This window comes from Anabrus simplex, chromosome 7 (assembly GCF_040414725.1).
Source record: "Anabrus simplex isolate iqAnaSimp1 chromosome 7, ASM4041472v1, whole genome shotgun sequence".
In the NCBI taxonomy this organism is placed as follows: domain Eukaryota; kingdom Metazoa; phylum Arthropoda; class Insecta; order Orthoptera; family Tettigoniidae; genus Anabrus; species Anabrus simplex.
Window position 1 is genome coordinate 174,851,762 of NC_090271.1, and position 22,016 is coordinate 174,873,777.

The 22,016-nt window shown below is 38.0% G+C and overlaps 1 protein-coding gene across 4 annotated transcripts in view; it reads right to left on the reverse strand.

Moving 5' to 3' along the window:
• Positions 1-22,016, reverse strand: part of GrlHz (Gustatory receptor-like Holozoa) — a 227,476-nt gene that overhangs the window by 159,398 nt on the left and 46,062 nt on the right. For all 4 annotated transcript variants that reach the window (XM_067151469.2, XM_068228642.1, XM_067151468.2 and 1 more), the window contains exon 3: positions 17,778-17,970. In XM_067151469.2, the coding sequence (XP_067007570.1) occupies positions 17,778-17,970 (193 nt within the window). The remainder of the gene's footprint in view (positions 1-17,777; positions 17,971-22,016) is intronic.

A 22,016-nucleotide genomic window follows, 5' to 3' on the forward strand; every position in this document is an offset into this window, starting at 1 on the left:
TTAAATTAGATCAAAATACATTTTATTTTTATATGAACGAAAAGCAGATTTTCAGTTGTTACCTACAATTTTTATGCTCTATTCATAATAAACACAAGGTAACTTTCTGACAGGTGACAGTTACCAATCCCTAAGCTATGTATTCAGATGCCTCCGACAACAATTTCATGAATTATTCCTGAAGTTTGCCAAACATTGTTTGAGTGTCTGAAGACTGACTACCTGAATATAAGGTTTTTGTACATATGCCAAAGTTCACAAAGCAGTTTCTTAGTTAGAATTACTGTTAGGAAGCATTATCAATTGATTGCACTGCTCTTCAGAATTATTGCAAAGTTCCTTCAGATGTCAACTATACATACATGAAAATGTTATACATCCACATACGTCACCTGATAAAAGTTAGTAGTATATGTTTCATTCAAATGTAAGACATCTTCCGCTATTGTATATTAAAAAAGACTAAAACATTTCCAATTAAAACATTACAGGGTTAAATGAGGGAAATCCTTGGGCATCAAGTACTCGACCCATTAGATACATTGTAGATCAGAGGTGCTCACACTGGGCATTCCATCCCGCAGGCGCCCAGCACTGTAAGTGGGTGGGCTGGCAGGCGATGAGCGTAGTGTATGCTATTCAACCACAGTACGTTGTGGCTACGTCACAGGCCATGAAGGATGGGCAAAGTTTTACCAGTCACTCTCAATCGCTGCTGCGATACCTGAATTTGAAATGGAGGCATAAAATATTGAAAGAAAGAGGGCAGAAATCCAAGTCATTTTCAATTTACGTTATAAGAAGAAAATTATTCATGTGCATTGCAGTTTATATATTTTGACCAGATACAATGAAGAGTTAGGCCTACAACCTCAAATACTTTTATAATGTATGTAATGATTTACAATTTTCACTATTATATTTTCAGAGGTACTTTAGAAACAGTTTTAATATAATACAGAGTTAAGGTGAATAAGATGTTGCTGGTGGGTGTTTGGGTTTAAATTATGTGATGAACTCACCAACAATCCAATCATGCTCGCTGGGAATAACATCAATGAGGTTACTTATTTGAAGGCATACTGTACATTTACCTAGTAGATAGATTTATGTTGTTGCTGAACTTTAATCTTAGATAGTAAATACCTATGTCCTCACTCATGATGAAACTCCCTCTACCGGGCGAGTTGGCCGTGCGCGTAGAGGCGCGCGGCTGTGAGCTTGCATCCGGGAGATAGTAGGTTCGAATCCCACTATCGGCAGCCCTGAAAATGGTTTTCCGTGGTTTCCCATTTTCACACCAGGCAAATGCTGGGGCTGTACCTTAATTAAGGCCACGGCCGCTTCCTTCCAACTCCTAGGCCTTTCCTATCCCATCGTCGCCATAAGACCTATCTGTGTCGGTGCGACGTAAAGCCCCTAGCAAAAAAAAAAAACTCCCTCTCGCCATTTAGAGGCTAGCTATTGTCATCGGATGCCTGTTAAATTTCATATACTATTTTCAGAAATTCAGTGAACAGGGACAGTCAAACAACATTAAAACACTGTGCAAAAGAATTGTTACATTATGTAATTATATTAATTTTTGCTTTATGAATGAATTGTACTTTTTTTTAAAATTAAAATGCTGTCATTCCTATGCAAGGAATTGTAAAGCTTAGCTTGTACGCTTAAACTCTGTACCTATGTAGATGGTAACACAAACACTATAACATGTCACACTGCTTATATAGAGTGCAGTATACATCAGACCAGAATATCTTGAAAAGGTCAGATTTTTGTTGCGATTATAGAGTTTTATTTTAAATAATGTATCCCAATCAGCACTTCAGTGAGTAGTGGAGGAGAGCTTCGTAATCACAATCGAACGTCACTGCTCCCTCGCTTCCCTGCAGGGTGTGTTCGCTCTCTCACTTCATTGTTACACATGCTGCCCGCATCTACGTCATGCGAGCCCGGCCGCACTGGGCAAGCCTCAATGGGTGCCCAGTTGAGCAACTCTGTTATAGATTAACCAAACCAAACAAAATTCAATGAATGGATTAACATATATACCTAGTCATAAAAACAGTAGGTTCACTGATGCAACAACAATCCACATAGGAATCTTAAAAACGTACATTGATGTGTCATGGCACTATATCTCGATGGATTAAAATATTCAAGTGAATCTTTTTCATTTAGCAATATACAAACCAAACACTCATGAGGTGGGGAAGAAACAAAGGGCATAATGAGGTACTTTCCCTTGCTTGTAGTGGACTTCAAACGGTAAATATGAAACTTGAGAATTCTTGCCAAGAAAAACAGCAAACGTAGATGTAGGATAAAAAACTTCCATCCCAGTGTTCATGTAGTATGCAGAAAGGTAGTCAAATACAAACATGGCTACAGACTAGCCTCGGAACATCCAAGGGGGCCAACGGGGAATAAGTCGTCATTTAAGTCTTTAGATTTTCCTTATTAAACCCTCCCAGGTTATTTTAGTTATAATTCTTGCTTTTCTTTGTCTTTTAGACATCCCACAAGTTACACGTTATAATTCTCATGTTAGGTCCGTATTGAAATGTACGTAAATACAAAGAATGTTACAAGTGATAATTTTTTTAAATATCTACCTATTAATACAAAAACATCTTTTTTAGAAATTAAATATTATTATAAAATGTTAAGGGACTGGTTTCGCCCAAATTAATGGCATCATCAGCCTCAAACTCAAACCTGTATGGTGAAAAATCAGGATTCTGATTGTTCTTACAAGTCATAAAAAGAATGTCCTTGGTTAAAATCACAATATCAAGCTGCATGTCATAAGTTCACACGATTATAGGCCTACTTTCTGGAGCGTTGAGTCAATGCGCCCAAAACCCTGTTGGGGTAGAACAATAAATAGCTCAATCTTTATACAGTAATGAAACAGAAATCCCCTTTAAAAATTCAATAGACTTTTGCAAAATTAAAAAAAAATTCACCTTACTACCACATCACAGTTTGTGCTCTTTTGACATTACTAATATGTTTTCTAATGTACCAACAAAGGAAACTGTAAATATTATCAAAGACAACCTTGCAAAACACAGCAACCTCAGCAAACTTCAAATAGAAGACTTCATAAAAATCTTAAATTTTGTGCTAAAAAACAACTATTTCACTTTTAATGGTAAAATTTTTACATCCTAACTCCCATAAATTGGCCACTTTTCACAGTTTAATTTACAGAGCTTTAAAAATCCGTCTAACACCCAAGAACCTTCAAACAGAACTAAATTATATAGGATTTAGCAAAAATCAATGGATATAAACCTGAAATGATTAACCGTTTAATAAATAAGGTCAAATTCAAATTAACAACAAACCTCATCCCTGACAAACCCAAAAAATCCAAATTCGTTACCTTCATCTACAACAATACAAACTTTCACCAGGTCTTGAACCCAGTAGAAAATAATACTACAACAAACACTAACCAAAAATTATTTTTTAATCACAACACAGTCAATTCAAGCAAAAACATTTACTCGGGCTCTGGCATATACAGGCTCTCCTGCATGCAATGCAACGTCTCTTATATTGGTCAAACAGGCCGGAGTTTTCAAACTAGGTACTTAGAACCCTATAATGCCATTAAGCACAATAAATTTTCAGCTATGAGCTCCCAGATGAAGGAAACAGGACATCACTTCACAATGATAGAACAAGACCTCACAATTATTAAAAGAGTAGACAAAGGAAAGTTGATGAATGAACTTGAAACCATCTATATATTTTTAGACCAATACTACAACAAAAATCTAAACCTCAGTGATTTAACTGAAGTCAAGAATCAATTATACGAAAGTTTACCCAAATTATTGCAAACTCTAAATTCAAAACATAACTACATTCTTAAAAATCTAAGTGTCAGTCATTCAACGCTACCATAGCAACTGATTAACACCATAACAGTCAAAGAAATAAATGAACCTACACATAACGTTTTCTTCAACTAACCTTTCCATAACTGATTTACATCTTTACAGATGAAAGGGTAAAAGTGTTTTATACATTTTCCATGTTTTTCTTTTTTTAAACCCACATTCTCTCCAAAAATATCTTTCCTAAGCATTCTCTCTCCTCTTGTTACAGACTTCACACCAAAAAGCTCTATCAACATCAATATACCTTCGACATTCGCTCCTTCAAGCAAGATAAATACGTCTATAGACAGCCGAATACTTTTTCCTTGCTCCCACAACTACTTAAAGAAGATTGTTATCTTATCATAACACATTTGACTTTCACTCCTTCAGCCAGTTAAATAAGACTATAGGCAGCTGAACAGCCACTTAAGAAGATTCAAGGAAACACATTTCTGTTTCATTACTGTATAAAGATTGAGCTATTTATTGTTCTACCCCAACAGGTTTTTGGACGCATTGACTCAACGCTCCAGAAAGTAGGCCTATAATCGTGTGAACTTATGACATGCAGCTTGATACTGTGATTTTAACCAAGGACATTCTAATAATTTTTATGTTTAGACAAACACCTCTGTTGATATCCTTTTTTTTATGACTTGTAAGAACAATCAGGATCCTGATTTTTCACCATACAGGTTTGACTTTGAGGATTATGATGCCATTAATATGGGCAAAACATGTCCCTTAACATTTTATAATAATATTTAATTTCTAAAATGATCTCTTTGTATTGAATAGGTGTATATTAAAAAAATAACACTTGTAACATACTTTGTATCCCACTAGTTTACAGATGCATTACAAGGTTATTACAAGTTCATTTTCTGGGGAAGATGCTACGGTTTGCAATTGCTCTTTCATTCTCTGGGAGAATGAACAGTGTGCGGTGATTTAAATGTGCAATCTGGAACTAATGTGTTATTTAGCACACAACTGAATATTGCTAGATGAAGCAGAAGACTAAGTGTTCATTGCTTGGTCTTTCTTTCATTGATTTGACATGGCATTCGTCGTTCATTAATTCCACAGTAGTTATCTTACATTGTGAAGTTGGATAGATAGATTCACACAGTGTAGTAAGGAGGTTAGGAAAGAGACAGCAATCACCACTCTGAAGCTTGGCTTTTAAAACTATGTACATAGGGCTGAACCAAGGAGGCGATTCATGTATATTAATGTCCTGGAGCGACGTGATCAGCTCGACCAACCTTTGGAAATAGTTGTTGGAAGCTGGGAAGCAGTGTTGCCAGGTCTCCTGAAATTTCAGGAGATACCCCAATTTTGTGCAACACACCAGAAAACAAAAAAACAAAAAAAAATCTCCCAAACTTTCTTCCAATCCAAATTTAAGGTAAATGACTAATAATGATAAATGGTACATAATATATTTGTGCTTAAAATCTCTTTCCTCATCTCACTGCATGATGGTTTATCAATAACATCATTTATTAGGTACTTCCCCACATTCATTTTAGCTTCAAATTACGTGATCTCTTCCCTCTTACTGAACTCAAAACTCACGCTTCATTGCATTATTTTAAGGGAAATCCCTGACCCGCATAGAGAATGAGATCAGGATATTAAGTAAGTGAGTCACAGACAGTTGTCGCTCAGATCAGACCATTTCTAGATGAGTGTTAATCAGTATCACACTTCATAATAGTTAGTTAGCTGGCAAGCCTTTTTAGAAATATGATTCGAGTTTGAGTTCTGATTCAGTATCTGTGTCAAAATAATAAAGAAATAAGTGAAGTAGAGTTGTAAGTATAATGCACAATGGGAAAAAAGATGCAACTTTTCGTGGACTGATAAAATAAATAAAATAAAAAAAATAAAAAAAAAGAAGGCTCTGTTCTATGCGTTCTATAGTGGCTGTGATTGTGAACTGAGTATACCATAATATCTGGTGAAACTAACCTGGTGAAACATTCTAAGGAAAAGAAATATATGGGTAGGTGCGTCAGTGTTCAGAAACAAATAAAACTTAGTGATATGCCATCCATTAGCGGTAAAACAAAATTAAGTGAATCAGTTAAAGCCAGTGAAATTTGCCTTGCAAGTTTTGTGGTAGAAAATGATCTGCCAATTTGAGTGATACAGCATTTACCAAACTCATCCAAGCTATATGTCCTGATTGAGAGGTTGCGAAACACATTCAGTGTGGAAGAACAAAACTGACAGCAATCATAAATCAGGTTACAGGGAAGGAAAGTCTCAACCTAATAATTGATGTGCTTAAAGTAATTAAATTTAGTCTAATCGTTGTTGAATCTACAGACAAGAGGTATATAAAATATTTATGCATGGCAGTGCGTGTGCTGGACGAAAGGAATGAAGTAACTCATAGTTTTCTTGGATTAATTCCATTAACTGATGCCACTAGTGACAGTTTATATCAGAAAATAGTCCTATTTTTTGAGGCTAATAATATCCCTTATAAGCAGCATATGATTAGTTTTGCAGCTGATGGTGCCAATTCCATGTCAGGAGCATGTCAATCACTGTCTACTTTGTTCATGCAGGATATACTGGGACTTTCCGTAATGAAGTGTATTTGCTATATCTTTGCATTATATGCATCACATGCATGCCTAAAAATACTAAGGGTGTAGAAGATCTTGCAAGGCATGTGTACAGTTACTTTCATTGTAGTCCTGAACGCATAGGTGAACTAAAAAATTTCAAAGTTTTGTGAAAATAAAGTCCCATGCTGGCTTTCTCTACGTATGATTGTATCTAGGCTTCTAGAACAATATGATACAATGAAACTGTATTATCAATGCCGTGGGTAATGACAGGCTTCTGGCATGCGAGACTATTTTGCAGAAATTAAATGATGGTGCAACCAAACTTTTCTGGACTTTGTTCTCACAATAATAATAATTAAATTAATGTCGTATGGTCCACCTTTTTCAATACTATATTATGCAATATTACTGAATTACATTACTAAACTAGGAATTAGTTTCGGCCTTGGCTGGCCATCTTCAACCTTAATGTAATATATCTAATAACTAAACAAAAGTAAAAACACACAATTGACATGAAAACTGATGTAGGCTCTAAATTCTTAGCATCATCATCCAGACTCTTTCTTGTATTGATATTCATAGAATTGTTAGTTCCATCACTGCTAATCATTACAATTTCAATTGCAAAACAGGAACTCGTAAATGCTGATTCTGTTGTCAGATCATCAATCACCAAATTAATTTTTTAGACTTAACTATTATCAGGCACCCAAGCTACTTAAGATATAAGATTTTCAGAAAATCCACCCAGACAGTCACTACAATCCATCAAGATTCTTCACACCCCCAAATTCACAAACGAGCAGCGTACAACAGTATGGTGTACTGAGCCTTCAGTGTTCCAATGTCTAAAAGAGACCTCAAAAATGAATTGAACACCATTCGTAATATAGATAAATCTAATGGATACAACAGTTTCTTTATTGAAAAAATAATCAATAAATATAAATATACCCCTCTACCACTTTGAAAAAAGATAAACAAAATGACTCCTCCCTTTATATCTTTACGTTCGATGAACAAATTTAAAAATTCACCAACACCAAGCATGATGTAAAAGTAGTTTTCAAAACCAACAATAGGAACGCACAAGTCTTACATAATGCCACATCCATAAACAAGTTGAATAGTTTTTCAAAATCAGGAGTATACAGGACTATTTGCAACAGTTGAAATTCTTCTTACGTCGGATAGACCAGGAGGAATTTTAATATAAGGGACTCGGAACACGACAATGCCCTGAAGTACAATAAATTTTCAGCAGTAGGACAGCATATGCATGACCATAATCACAAATTCCCAGACATAAAACAAGATGTGGAAATTCTCGAAATCATCAACAAAGGACCCCTCTTAACATTAATGAAAGCTGCTTCATACATATATATCAATATTTTTGTTATGCTAGTTGCTTTACGTCGCACCGACACAGATAGTTCTTATGGCGAGAATGGGACAGGAAAGGCCTAGGAATGGGAAGGAAACGGACATGGCCTTAATTAAGGTACAGTGTGTGTGAAAATGGGAAACCACGGAAAACCATCTTTAGGACTACCGACAGTGGGGTTCAAACTCAATATCTCCCAGATGCGAGCTCACAGCTGCGCGCTCCTAACTGCATGGCCAACTCACCCGGTGATCAATATTTTAACCTGAATCATAATCTTAATGACATTTCAAAAAAGCCAAATATCCTATTTGACCTTCTAATTCCCATTTTTAGAAACGCCAAACCAACAAGTCATAATTCAGTTTTTCACAATATTCACAGCACCTTTCCTCAGCAGCTATCTCGTTTCCCACATCCTTCAGCCCCGCCTTAATTCCCCCCACTTCACCTCCCCCTCTCCATTCCCCTACCTCTCCCCTTGCCCCACCCCCTCGATCTGCCTCTCTCTCTCCTTCCTTTTCCTTTGAATCTCACAACCGCTAGTATGAGGCACACAACAATACACCACGCAGCACATGCTGCAACGAGAGGCAAGTCTGATATAACCTATGCCATTTGACTAACACGCTCTCTCTCTCTCTCCTTCTATTCATTAATTTTATCTAATTTTATCCATCATTTATTCAGGTTAACTTCATGGACACCGCAATGAATTGCGAATTTATACCAGCCACAAATTAGGAATACGTCAGTTTTAACCGTATCTTTTTGTGCCCTTCTGACAATGTTCAACAGCATTTCAGCATGATTTTAACAAGCACTAGGGGAACATTTCATTTTATTTACGTTTGTTGATGTGGAAACACCATCTAGCAGTTCTGTGTCAGCTGATGGTTATTTACAGTGGCATCCAGTGGCTCGCATACTGCTAACACCACTCAATTAGATTTGGTGGTTGATGATCTGACTACAGAATCAACATTTACCACTTCCTGTTTTGCAACTGAAATTGTAATGATTAGTAGTGATGGAACTAACTATGAATATCAATACAAGAAAAGAGTCTGGACGATGAGCATACTCCAAATGCTAAGAATTTAGAGCCTAATTTATTTTTCAATTTACACTTAGTTTATCCCAGATTTTAATGTTAATGTGTGTTTGTATAGTAGTTTTCATATCAGTTGTGTGTTTTAACATTTGTTTAGTTATTAGATATATTACATTAAGGCTGAAGGTGGCCAGCCAAGGCCGAAACTAGTCCCTAGTTTAGTAATGTAATTCAATAATATTGCATAATATAGTATTGAAAAAGGTGGACCATACGACATTAATTTAATAATTATTATTGTGATCACAATTCAATACGGATCAAAAGCATGAAGTTTATATCCAATGATAGGACTTTGTTCTGCCTATATTCAACACTTTAAATCTCAAAATGCAACCAGAGAGACCTCAAATCCATACCATGTATCGTAAGATTGAGAAAACCTTGAGAACCATTCTAGAGTGCTATATGAGAGAGGACTATCTAGAGAAAACACCCTTGAAAGATGTTGATTATCAAAATCCCTCTCATTTAAAGCCAACTGATGAAATGTACTTAGGCGCAAATGTTATTTTGTACATTGAAACAAGTAAGGATCTTTCTCTTCAACAAGCCAAGAATTTTAAACTGAGATGTTTAGAGCTTTTTACATTGAGAGTGTCTTGAAAGGGAAAGAGACCTGTTGGAAGACCAAGAAGAAGGTGAATGGATCAGATTTGGAAGGACATTAGAGAGGCTGGATTGGATATGGCAGAAGTAATGGAGCAGATAGAAAGGAGTGGAGGAGGCTTGTTAACCACACCCGGATGACTGGAGTGGGACATTGATGATGATGATGATGACGACAACGACGATGATGACGATGACGACGATGATGATGATGATGATGATGATGATGATGATGATGATGAGTGTCTTGCAGATATTCACAAGATTTCCTTTTATAGATACTGCAATAAATGATTTAGAACTGCTTGATCCAAACTGTGTTAGAAGCAAGGGAATTCCATCTGTAGCCAGCCTTGCATTAAAATTTCCCGCCTCAGTTAAAAATGATATTCAGGAACTCGACACTGAGTGGCGGATTTCAAGAAATACAGAGGTGAATGATGACAGTACAGATCCAATAGAATTTTGGAACACAGTACGTAAAGTAAAAAAAGGGAGCTAGATCACAAATGTTTCCTAAGCTGATGTTGTCACTCTTGTGTTAGCTCCTTTCAGCTGCCAGTGTTGAAAGGATTTTTTCTTCTATCAATCGAATGAAAACAAAAACCAGAAATAGACTGGGCACTCAAAATGATCTCCAGACTTCTGCATTCAAAAAGGAATACAAAATCTGCATTCTGCTACGACTTTCAAATTGGCACACAATTTCTACGCCTGTTGAATAACGACATCTACAGAAAGAGTGGGGAGAAACCATAAGGAGAAGAAGAAGAATAGATTGTCCAGAGAGTACTATGAGTGAAATTGTATATTTTGATCATAATATCTTAACAAGACTATTGCATTCTTGAATTTAATTATTTAATTATATTATAAAATTTTAGTGCTTGAGAAACTACCAAAATTGTTATTAGAACTCCAGACATTTTTACGTACAATCTACCGATATTTTATTTGTAGACCTGGCAACACTGCTGGGAGGACTGAAGGCGCCGGTGAATGGGAAAAGTGTAATTAAGGTCAGGGATGACCTTCGCAAAGAAAGGGGCAACCAAGTGTAAGGAGGCTCGTCATACCTATTCTTTAATACATTATCTTCAATACGGTCTAATTATGAGATTTATCACATGTAAAATACCTATTCTAACTAGATAAAGTGGAAGTCTAGTACCTCAGACAGTGCCTACCTTAAGATATATTATAAGTCTAGATGTGTATCAAAACTGAGTGTATCTGAATTGTTGGTAGAGTACATTGTACATTTGTGGTTTGTAGATCATGGATTTATCAATATCTGTAAGCGGCAAAGTGACTTGGTCACTTCACATGATTATTGTTTTTGTTTTGTTTTGTTGTTTCTGGAATAAATTCAAATAGTGAAATGATAAATTTTGCTTATTGATGGAGTAGAGAAAGACCTTGCACGCTACCCAGATTCAATTTCAGGCTTAAATAGTTACAGGTAGGGTAATGAGGCAAGTTTGGAGCCTCATCAGCCTGATGTCCATCGCCTTGGGACAAGGAGTTCATTATATTCAACCCAATCATAATTATGAACTTGGATTTCACACCTAATTATTACTTGATTTATTTCTGATTTATTTATGTAGCAGTACCGATTTTGGTCTCTATTAGAGGCCATCTTCAGCTGCCAAAGAACCTTATTTGATAAAACAACATATACAATAACACACTGGCAGAAAAAAATATCCAAACACCATGAAATAAGGAATGTGGAATGCAGACGTTTTGGCAATATATTTATCGAGGTAACATATTTAATTGAATAAAGGTACAAGACTACAGGTTAATATCTGCGCGGGAGAAGCCATCGCTAATATGCCATGCTGGTCCATTATTAACCGGTGTAATCACTTGACTGTTGAATGCAGGCATGCAAACGTGCATGCATTGTGTCATACAGGTGCCAGATGTCAGCTTGTAGAATGGAGTTCCATACCTGTTGCACTTGGTCGATCGATACAGGGATGGTTAATGCCAGTTTGGCCGAGGTGGTAAAGGCGTGCTCGACTTGCCCAGAAGGACATGAGTTTGATTCCCCATCAGGAAGTTGAAAAATTTAAGAAATAGGATTTCCACTTCCGGAGGTGCACATGGCCCTGAGGTTCACTTAGCCTACACCAAAATTGAGTACCAGGTTAATTCCTGGTGGCCGGGAGTACAGCTAACCACTCTACCCCATCAAGTGCTGAGGTTACGGATAGTGGAAGCCTTTACCTTCCACTCCTCCAAGGGCCTTCATGGCCTGTACGGAGATGACTTCGCTTACTTTGCTTTTGTAAATGACGCTGGAGTTGTCATCCAATGATGTCCCATACGTGCCCAATTGGGGACAGATCGGAAGATCGAGCAGACCAAGGCAATATGTCAACACTCTGTAGAGCACGTTGGGTTACAACAGCGGTATGGGGGCATGAATTATCCTTTTGGAAAACACCCCCAGGAATGCTGTTTATGAATGGCAGAACAACAGGTTGAATCACCAGGCAGACATACACATCTGCAGTCAGAGTGCATGGGATAACCACGAGAGTGCTCCTAATGTCATAGGAAATTGCTCCCCAGACCAGAATTCCTGGTGTAAGTCCAGTATGTCGACGCCACAGACTGGTGGAATGCAGCACTCACCTGGCCTCCTCCTAACCAATACACAACCATCACTGGCACCAAGGCAGAACTGGCTTTCATTGGAAAACACAACGGACCTCCACACCATCCTCCAATGAGCTCTCACTTGACACCCCTGAAGTCGCAGATGACGGTGGTTTGGGGTAAGTGGAATGCACGCCGCAGGGTGTCTGGCTCAGAGCTGTCCTTCAAGTAACCCATTTTGAACAGTTTGTTGCATCACTCTGGTGCCAACTGCCGCTCGAATTACTGCTGCAGACGCAGTCCACTGTGCCACAGCCATATGCCGAATACAGCGGTCCTACCTCTCGGCTGTGCCACAGGGATGTCCGGAGCCCGGTCTTCTTGCAAACGTACCTTCTCGTGACCACTGCTGCCAGCATGCATGCACAGTGGAGACATTCCTGCCAAGTTGTTCTGCAATAGTGCAGGAAAAAATCCACCTTTATGTAGCCCTATTATACAGCCTCGTTCAACCGACATGGGCTGTTGACACTGGCTTCTTTGTCGTCGTAAGGCATTCTTGACAGACTCGAAGTCACTCTCTCCAATCTCACAGGTAACGAACGTTCTCGCACAGTACAGCCCGTATTTGAAGCAAACCTGATGAGCAACGACATGGGGCTGCTACTAGTACCACGCTAATGTGATATGCATTTGAATCAACGTCACTTTCAGATGTATAAACATGCCTACCAACGTTCGTTAATCTACCACAACCCCTCCTTGGTGTTTGGATATTTTTTTCCACCAATGCATTAAAAATCTACTTATTTCTAAGTATATATAATACAGTTTGTAATAAACTTGCATCAGATAAGAGGTGTTAGGTTTAAGGTCTAAAATTATGTCTAAAAGTTAATTTGCACTGTTCTCGAATGCATTAGATCTATTCTATCGAATAATGCTTATACTGGATCATGATCTACTCTCTGCTGTCGATACGGTGCTAGTTTGAAAACAAACATGTTCTACTCTCTGCTGTCGATACTGTTTTCGATTAATTTTTATATATCAAACCCCCTCACTCCCCACCATAAAGGGGGAAAAAATCCAGAGTGCCACCCCTCAGGGAGATCACAGCAGAGAGTAGAACATGTTTGTTTTCAAACTAGCACAAGTATATATTGAGAGCAAGGTTAAAATTTGACATCAAGACGAACTGAAGAATTTGACGGTTAGAAACAACGAGCAGATCATCGCGCAATCAATAGCAACGTAGCAACAAGGAGGGAAGGAGGACATATTGTTTGGGTTCAGACAAACATCACATCATTTCAATTTGCGGATAAATTAAAGGAATGAAGAATTGGAAGAGAGTAAGAGGAGAAAATTTCTGATTCATAAGAAGTCTAGAAAATTAAAGCAGACGTTAAGAAAGAAGAGAGAAGAAATATTTTTTAAAAAATGATGAACTTCATAAATGTAGTTTATTAATTTAATTTACAAAGTTGCTATTTATTATTTGTTATTTTATAATTCAGGATAGAGATATATTTTATAGAAGATGAAGAAAGAGTTACTATTTTCAGATATTAATAAGGACATAAATTAACATAGAGAGATTAATTTAATTAGATTTTATCATTTATGATTGGTAAAATTCTGGTAAAATATGTGACAAATGACAATGTAAATGGGCAAAGAAAAACTTAGAGTAATATTGTTACTAATTTAAAATTCATATATTTTCATATATAATTGAAATGTGATACCAATGAACCATAGTCCTAAGATAATTAGTATTTGGCACCGCTGAGGAAGAGAGCAGAGGCTCTCGAAACATGTACATGTACGGTAATTAAATAGAATAAAGTGTATAAAGTATTGACAAGGCAGAAAATTATTTTATAGAAATTTGTATATAAATCAATACGGACCAAAATGGTGAAAATAGTCAAGATAGTGACTGGTCGATTAATCAACAGGATACCAGTTTAGCTCACAGCTGATAGAAGGAAAGCCATAGCGATGGAGTTGTTTCCTTGTACTAATGACAGACTTGAAATGGAACCAGATTTTAGTGCTGCAGAACCATTTACTGTGGTTGGGTTACAAGAGGTAGCACTCAATATGAAGACTGGTAAGGCACCTGCTGTAGATGGCATCCCACCAGAAGCCATCAAGTATGCAGTTGAGGTGGCACCTGGTTGGATCTTATCAGTCTTCAATGATTTACTAAGAAAGTGTGAATTCCCCGATGAGTGGAAAATAGTCAAGCTAGTTCTGTTATTAAAGGCAGGAAAACTATCATTAGATCCATCAGCGTACAGGCCACTTTGCTTACTAAACACCTTGAGTAAACTTTATGAAGGATTGATTAAAACAAGACTGGAGAAAGAATTTGAACAACAGGGAGGACTTCCTTTGAACCAGTTTGGATTTAGAAAGGTCAGAACCACAAACCAAGCTATTGAGAGAGTGATTCAAATATAGGCAAAAGCAGTGAGAAATGGGCTGTTTTGATAACGTTAGATGGCAAAAATTCTTTTAACACTATTTCTTGAAGCCTTATTTTGAGAGAACTTCATAGGAAGAACATTTCTCGGTATCTACAACAAATAATTGCTAAGTACTTCAAAGATTAAAGAATACTACTTGATGATTTAGAAGACCTTGAAATGAGTGTTGGTATTCCACAGGGATCTGTCCTAGGACCCACCCTGTGGAACTTTCTATATGATGGCATCCTATGTCTGCAGCTGACGAAAGGGACAATATCTATCTGTTAGGCAGATGACCTTGCAATAGTGGTAATAGCAGAGAATGTAGAGGAACTAACCTTCCGAGTAAACAAATCATTGAGACGAGTTAAACTTTGGATGGTAAGTAGTAAATTGAGACTGGCACCACATAAGACTGAGGCTGTAATTTTGAAAGATTCCAGAAATTGAAGAATGTCGCTTCTTATTAAATGATACACAGATTGTCCCAGGGAAGGCTGTACGATACCTTGGGGTTCTTATTGACATGAAGTGCACATCTGGTGCACATGTGAACGCAGTAACTCAAAAGGCAGAGAAGAAGGCATCGGCATTAGCTAGACTTATGCCTAACATCGGGGTACCAAGAACAGTTAAGAGACAGATTATGTGCTCTGCAGTATATTCCATTTTACTCTATGCTGCGCCTATCTGGCACAATGCACTCAGGAAGAAGATTCACCGAAGACCTATGGAAAGAGTACAGAGGAAAATGCTGCTCAGAGTTATCTGTACTTATCGAACTATTTCAACAGCAGCTTTACAAGTTGTAGCTGCCAGTATTCCTACTGAGCTGCTCATGCTAGACAGAAAACTTTGGCATGAAAGAGGTGAGGATATATCTGCTGAAGAAAAGAAAGCCTTGAGGAACCAGCTCTTACTAGAGTGGTAAGGCCAATGGGATGGCACAACCAATGTTGGTCAATGGACAAAAAAGCTAATACCCGACATAGGAGGCTGGCTTAAATGTAGACATCAGCATGTAGATTACTTTCTGTCGCAGGTCCTGACAGGACATGGAAGATTTGGCGTACACGCCATGAAGATGGGAAAGAGGCAGGGAGATGGTTGTTGGTACTGTTCTGAAAGGGATACAGTAGAACACACTTTTATCTACTGTGTCTGATGGGAAGAAGAACAAAGGAAAGCATGCCAACAACTTGGCCAACGACTCACACCAGGGAATCTGGTTCAGATCTTGTTGAAGAGCTCGCTTGCCTAGAACACGGTAAAGGCAATGGTGACATGCATTATGGGGACGAAGGAGAAAGAAGAAAATGGAAGAGCATAACAATACTATCACTCCATTCTGATGTCATGCCATCAGCAGTTCCAGAATAGGCTGGGTGACGAGGGCAGGGGTTTTTAGTTGGTGGAAATCCAACTCCCACACAGTCTTTGAAAGATTTTCCCTTGCCACACACAAAAAGTGGTAGTAGAAGTAGTGGTAGTAGAAGTAGTTGTAGTAGTAGTAGTAGTATTTAACAGGGCCTATATTGACGAAAATAAGGGTAATTCATTCTTACAGTGGTTGAGCGCGATACCATTTGATAATGAAGTCAGCCAGACTTCAAACACAAGAATTACAAAGAAACTGGAGAATTTGACCCTCAGTGAGTTGACATATGTATTCTGTCTGTTGCCTTCAAGGAGCCGTGTGGTTCCTCTCTTCATTTCCCTCTCCCTTCACTGTGAAGCCAGTGGGACGTGTGGGCAGGCAGGGAAGCAAGTACCTTCCCCTCCGCATGTGTTTCGTTCACGCTAGATATCCTTGTACTTTGTTTTCTATACCTCCCCTCACTCTTCAGATGTGTGCATGTGTTAAAGCGTCTAATGGATGTGACCAATGAGAGAGAGTGTGTAAGCAGGTACTGGGTGGTTCTGAGGGCTGTACTGATTTCTTGTCTGAAATGAATATTTCTGACCGCAAGATACTACAGATTTCTAGTATACCTTATATTACCATAGCAAGTATGAATATTCCAGGATGATATAAAACATATTCAGTTTTTAAATGCACACAAAACACAATCTGCCAAAGTTTATTTCATAATCACACAGAATTTAAACAGCAGTGGAATTTAGACAGACACCTGAAGATAAGTGATGACAATCACAATTGTTGTTCAAGTTTTTGGATCAATACAATTTTGACATGATACTCACGTATAGTTGTTGACGAAAAATGTTAATATGAGGTAGATTTCAAATGACCGCTGTTCCCAGTAGTACTCACAAGATGACAGTTACCATTAAGAACAAAGGTCACCAAGTATATCAAGACGACACATACAAAATTATTTCATTACTTAGCCCATATTCATTTGCCTATGTGCTCACTAGCCGATATCAAGCCAGGCGGAGGCCAAACAGCAAAACAGTCTGGTGGCCACCATTATGCCATTGCAATGGAGAGTACACTACCTTATGTCCATTATTGAAAAGACAACACCCACACCAGCAATCTTAAGATGAAAGATATGAATCCATTTGTTTTCTAAGATGATGTATTTCAATTATCCACCCTCACTGTACTATTCTTAAATTATTTTATTCTTTTAAGTAAAATAGGGTTATCTCCCCATGAAAGTTGACACATGTATTGTCATTCATAGCTAGTGATGTTCCCTTATCCTACCCCATGACCGATATTCTTGACACCTGATCATGGAAATTAAAACAATATTAAGGATAAAATACCAGGCAACCTGTTTCTTGTCGATTGCTGCTGAAGCAAGCTGAAGCCAAAGAAGAACAGAACAGTAGAAAAGAAGAGGAAATAAAGATAACAAAATAATTTTATTTCATTATTGTGTGCAGTAATAGGTTATAAGTAGGTGTGCATCACCTTTCTCTTCATTGTCAGACAAGATAAGTTTTCTAAAAATCTCTCTGATATCCTGAAGAAGACAGTGATAATGACAATGATGATAGTAGTGTCACACATTGCAATAAATCTGTGAATATGTGTCAATCAAGACATGTCTCAACTATATATTAGGCCTTCAACTCAAAGAGAGATGTAAACTAGTAGAAAAATCTTACCCTTTCCATCAAGTTCTGTAGTTGCTCATTTTCTTTACATCGAAATAAATAAACAGCATATAAATAAGCTGACAAATGGAGAACACTTGGTATGATGTAAGTGAATGGTAGACTACCATAACAAATTTGTTCATATTTGTCAGTGAAACTAAGATGTTTGGGCTGTTTCTTGTAACAAAATCCACGATCTCGCCTGAAAGAAAACATAACATAAATGTATAGTTTGAATAACTCATAATCCTAGCTTAATGGGCTAATTAAATAAGGTAATAAGAGCTCTCACAGGTGTCATAATACCCTTCATGTTTGAATTTACTGCCAGGGCCAAAGCAGGAGACCACAGTTTTATTGTGCAGTCATTAGATGATGCATATGTTGTGTCAGACCTTGCAATATCAGTTTTGTGAACGGAAACATATTCAAAGGTAGAAGTGCGTAGTGTGATCTGGTTTTTGCATATGAAGGGCACCTCATCCTGGACTTCTCTCAACAGGTGCCATGTTGCTGCACAACACCTAACCACACACAGCCAACAGCATGTGTAAATTTTTAGCACACTTCCAGTGGGATGTACTGAGCAAACCTTCCTACTGTCCCGACATGGCACCCAGGGATTTTCATCTCTTCATACTGTTGAAGAAGCACTTGAGTGGTAAGTAGTTCAATGACGATACGGCCATTCACCATGGTGTCATGATGTGGCTGCAAGGATTGGGTGCAGATTTCTTCCATACTGGCATCAATGCCTTGGTGTACCAGTGGAACAAGTGCTTAGATAAGAATGGTGAATATGATGAAAGGTAATGTGTACCAGTGACCTACTATTGTATATCCATATCGGGTAGTCTCGTTAATCCGAACTAATTGGGACTGGAGTCTGTTCAGATTACGAAATTTTCGGATTAACCGGAAAATATTTTCTAATGATAATGTTATTGTTTTTACGTCCCGCTAAGTACTTTTATGGTTCCGGAGATGTCTAAGTGCCAGAATTTTCTCCTGCAGGATTTCTTTTACGTGCCAGTAAATCTACTTACACGAGGCTGACATATTTGAGCACCTTCAAATACCACCGGACTGAGCCAGGATCGACCTGCCAAGTTGGGGTCAGAAGGCCATTGCCTCAGCCGTCTGAGGAAAATAGTTTCTATAATACAGTACAGTACATACTGTAATCTGAAATGTCCATTCTTTAGCAGTTACATTAATAAAATACTGTATAAAATTACAGTAGGGTAGTTAAGAACCCGTAGAGGAGAAAACAACAAATAAAATGACATTAGCTAGTGGATGGAAGCTGACTGTCATCAATTACAAACAGACCAAGAAATTGTAGCTATGGTGGAGAAAGAATCTGGAGTTGATGAGGAACAGAGTGACAATGAAGAAGACCACAATGAATAACTAGGGTTACATTCAGATGCTGCAGCCACCTTAGAACTTGCCGTACGCTACGTCGAGCAACACTCCGCTGCTACGCCCACTGATTGTGATGTTTATGAGATGCTGATTTAACACTGCATCTTCGAGTAGGTTCCAATCACTATGGCAAAAGAAAGTAACAGACTTTGTAAAGATAAACAACCAGTGATTGATGGTTTATGATGTGTAATTATGTTTACATTAAGATATTCTTTTTTTTGCTAGTGGCTTTACGTCGCACCGACACAGATAGGTCTTATGGTGACGATGGGATAGGAAAGGCCTAGGAGTTGGAAGGAAGCGGCCGTGGCCTTAATTAAGGTACAGCCCCAGCATTTGCCTGGTGTGAAAATGGGAAACCACGGAAAACCATTTTCAGGGCTGCCGATAGTGGGATTCGAACCTACTATCTCCCGGATGCAAGCTCACAGCTGTGCGCCTCTACGCGCACGGATAACTCGCCTGGTAAGATATTCTAGTAAAATATGACTGATAAAATGCAAGTAAAACTTCATTCTATAATATGTTCTTTCATTTTAATAAGGAGATTCTTTTAAAACATTGAATATTCAGTTCAGATTAACGGGGTTTGGATTAACAGGACTCTAGTGTACTGTGTTTGTTTATAAAATAATCTCCATGAAAGCTCTTGTCACCTCATTTTCGAAGCTACCTTGTACTGTCTAAAAGCTGTATGTTGTAAGTCAGTTACCCTAAAATACAGGAAAACTAAAAATTTGTGATTATAAATTACCAACATAATCCTCAACATAAGTAAGGATTAAAATGCTACTGATGCACTCCTGCCCACACAATTTCTACAGCATAATTTGGCAATATCACATCATGGACTGCAGGCTGAAATAGTGCTACTACTTGTATGTCAGCAGCTTAACTTCAATTCCCAATCAAGTCCACCTGGTAGCCATGATCATTAAGGTGTTGCAGTCTATATGGTCTAACATCGCAGTTAGCTGGTTCGAATACCATTGGTCGGAAAAAATTTCATTATTAGAATGTTGGCGAGCAGGGTAGGGAAGGTGGTGGTCAAAAATTTCTAATCATTAGATTGCATGCAAAAAGCGTGGATAAAATTCCAAACCTCTCCATGGCATCATCATCCCACATCCAGACGCACAGTTCACCTACGGGCGTCAAATAGAAAGACCTACACCAGGCGAGTCAAACATGTCCTTGGACACTCCCGGCACTAAAAGCCGTATGATAAATAACTAAATTCCCAATCAGTTCAGTTACCAATTATTTGCACAGTTCAGGCCAAGAAACTGTTAACTTACATTCAGGAGATTGTTAGTCTGAACCCCACTGTCGGCACTGCTGAAGATGGCTTTCTGTGGTTTCCCATTTTCATGTTAGGCAAATGGTGGGGCTGCATCTTAATTTAGTCCTAGTCCTATCGTATCCCATCGTCACCACAAAACCTGTCTGAACTGGTGTGATGTGAAACCAACAACAACAATAACAACAAAAGTTCAATTATTTATGAAAAATCTGTTATGTTTGGTTGTTGAAGAGAGAGCTGCCAGTTATAGTTAAGATGGCAAAGGGTACTGGAGGGAGAGGTCTCTTAATTTTCAGAACCCAGTACTGGTACTGATCATCTGCATGGTTGGAATTAGATGTGTGCAGTTACATAAAGTTGCTATGTTTGTCCAACTTCCATATTACTACTGTGTGATATTTCTGTTGCTTGATCTGCTCTCTTTTGCACTGTCTGCAATATAATTGATCCTTCTTTATTTACCCTTTTTGTGAGTTCTATTATAGCAGATAAAATTTTTCGTCTTACTGTGAATGATTTTCTTTCCAACATTTTTTATTTTTTATTTTTACAGTTTTGTAATCTTTTCCTATTACAGATACACAGGCAAAAACTTTATAACATGTTACAGCTTGGATTGTCTCTAGAAATTCATGAATAAAATCAGCACACCTCAGTACTGTATGTCTACTTTTCAACCTGTTTCCTGATATAGGGTCAGGGGATGAGGTGAAATGAAAATTGTATGGCATGATTTTACGGCCAGATGCCCTTCCTGTTGCCAACCTCGCTTGAGAAGCAAATGAATATGAAATGAATGAAAGTGAATTGAACTGGGTAAGGAGGTTAAAGGAATCAGCTGTGGCCTATGAAAACAAACTCTCTCAACATTTGCCTGGAATTGAAAATGGCAAACCACAAAAAACCATTCTCAGGACAACCAATGGGTTCAAATCCACTTGCCTCCCGAATGTAGAGCTTTGCTCCATAGCCGTAGCGTATTAACATGTGCGGCCACTCAGCTGGGTTGACCTCAGTTTTCTGTTTCATTGTCAATTTCCATTAAGTTTTCTTTGTGGCAAGCCTTCTGCTGACCACATGTTTTTTGGGTAAAATTATATTATCACATTGCATGTGATGTAATTTTGATTTAAGTCTTTGATTATAAATTTCAATGTGTGTTCATTAACTTAGTTTCTTCGATCCATGTTCTGATCATAACATCTGTGTGATCACCTGTTGTTTTGAACTACTGGTAAGTCATGAAATTATGCCAAGTGCTGTACTCCTTGTGTGACTTTCCTTATCTTTACATTGCACCGACACAGATAGGTGGACAGGAATGGGCTAGGAATGGGAAGGAAGCGGCCGTGGCCTTAATTAAGGTACAGCCCCAGCATTTGCCTGGTGTGAAAATGGGAAACCACGGAAAACCATCTTCAGGGCTGCCGACAGTGGGGTTTGAACCTACTATCTCCCAAATACTGGATACTGGCTGCATTTAAGTGACTGCAGCTATCGAGCTCAGTTTTTAA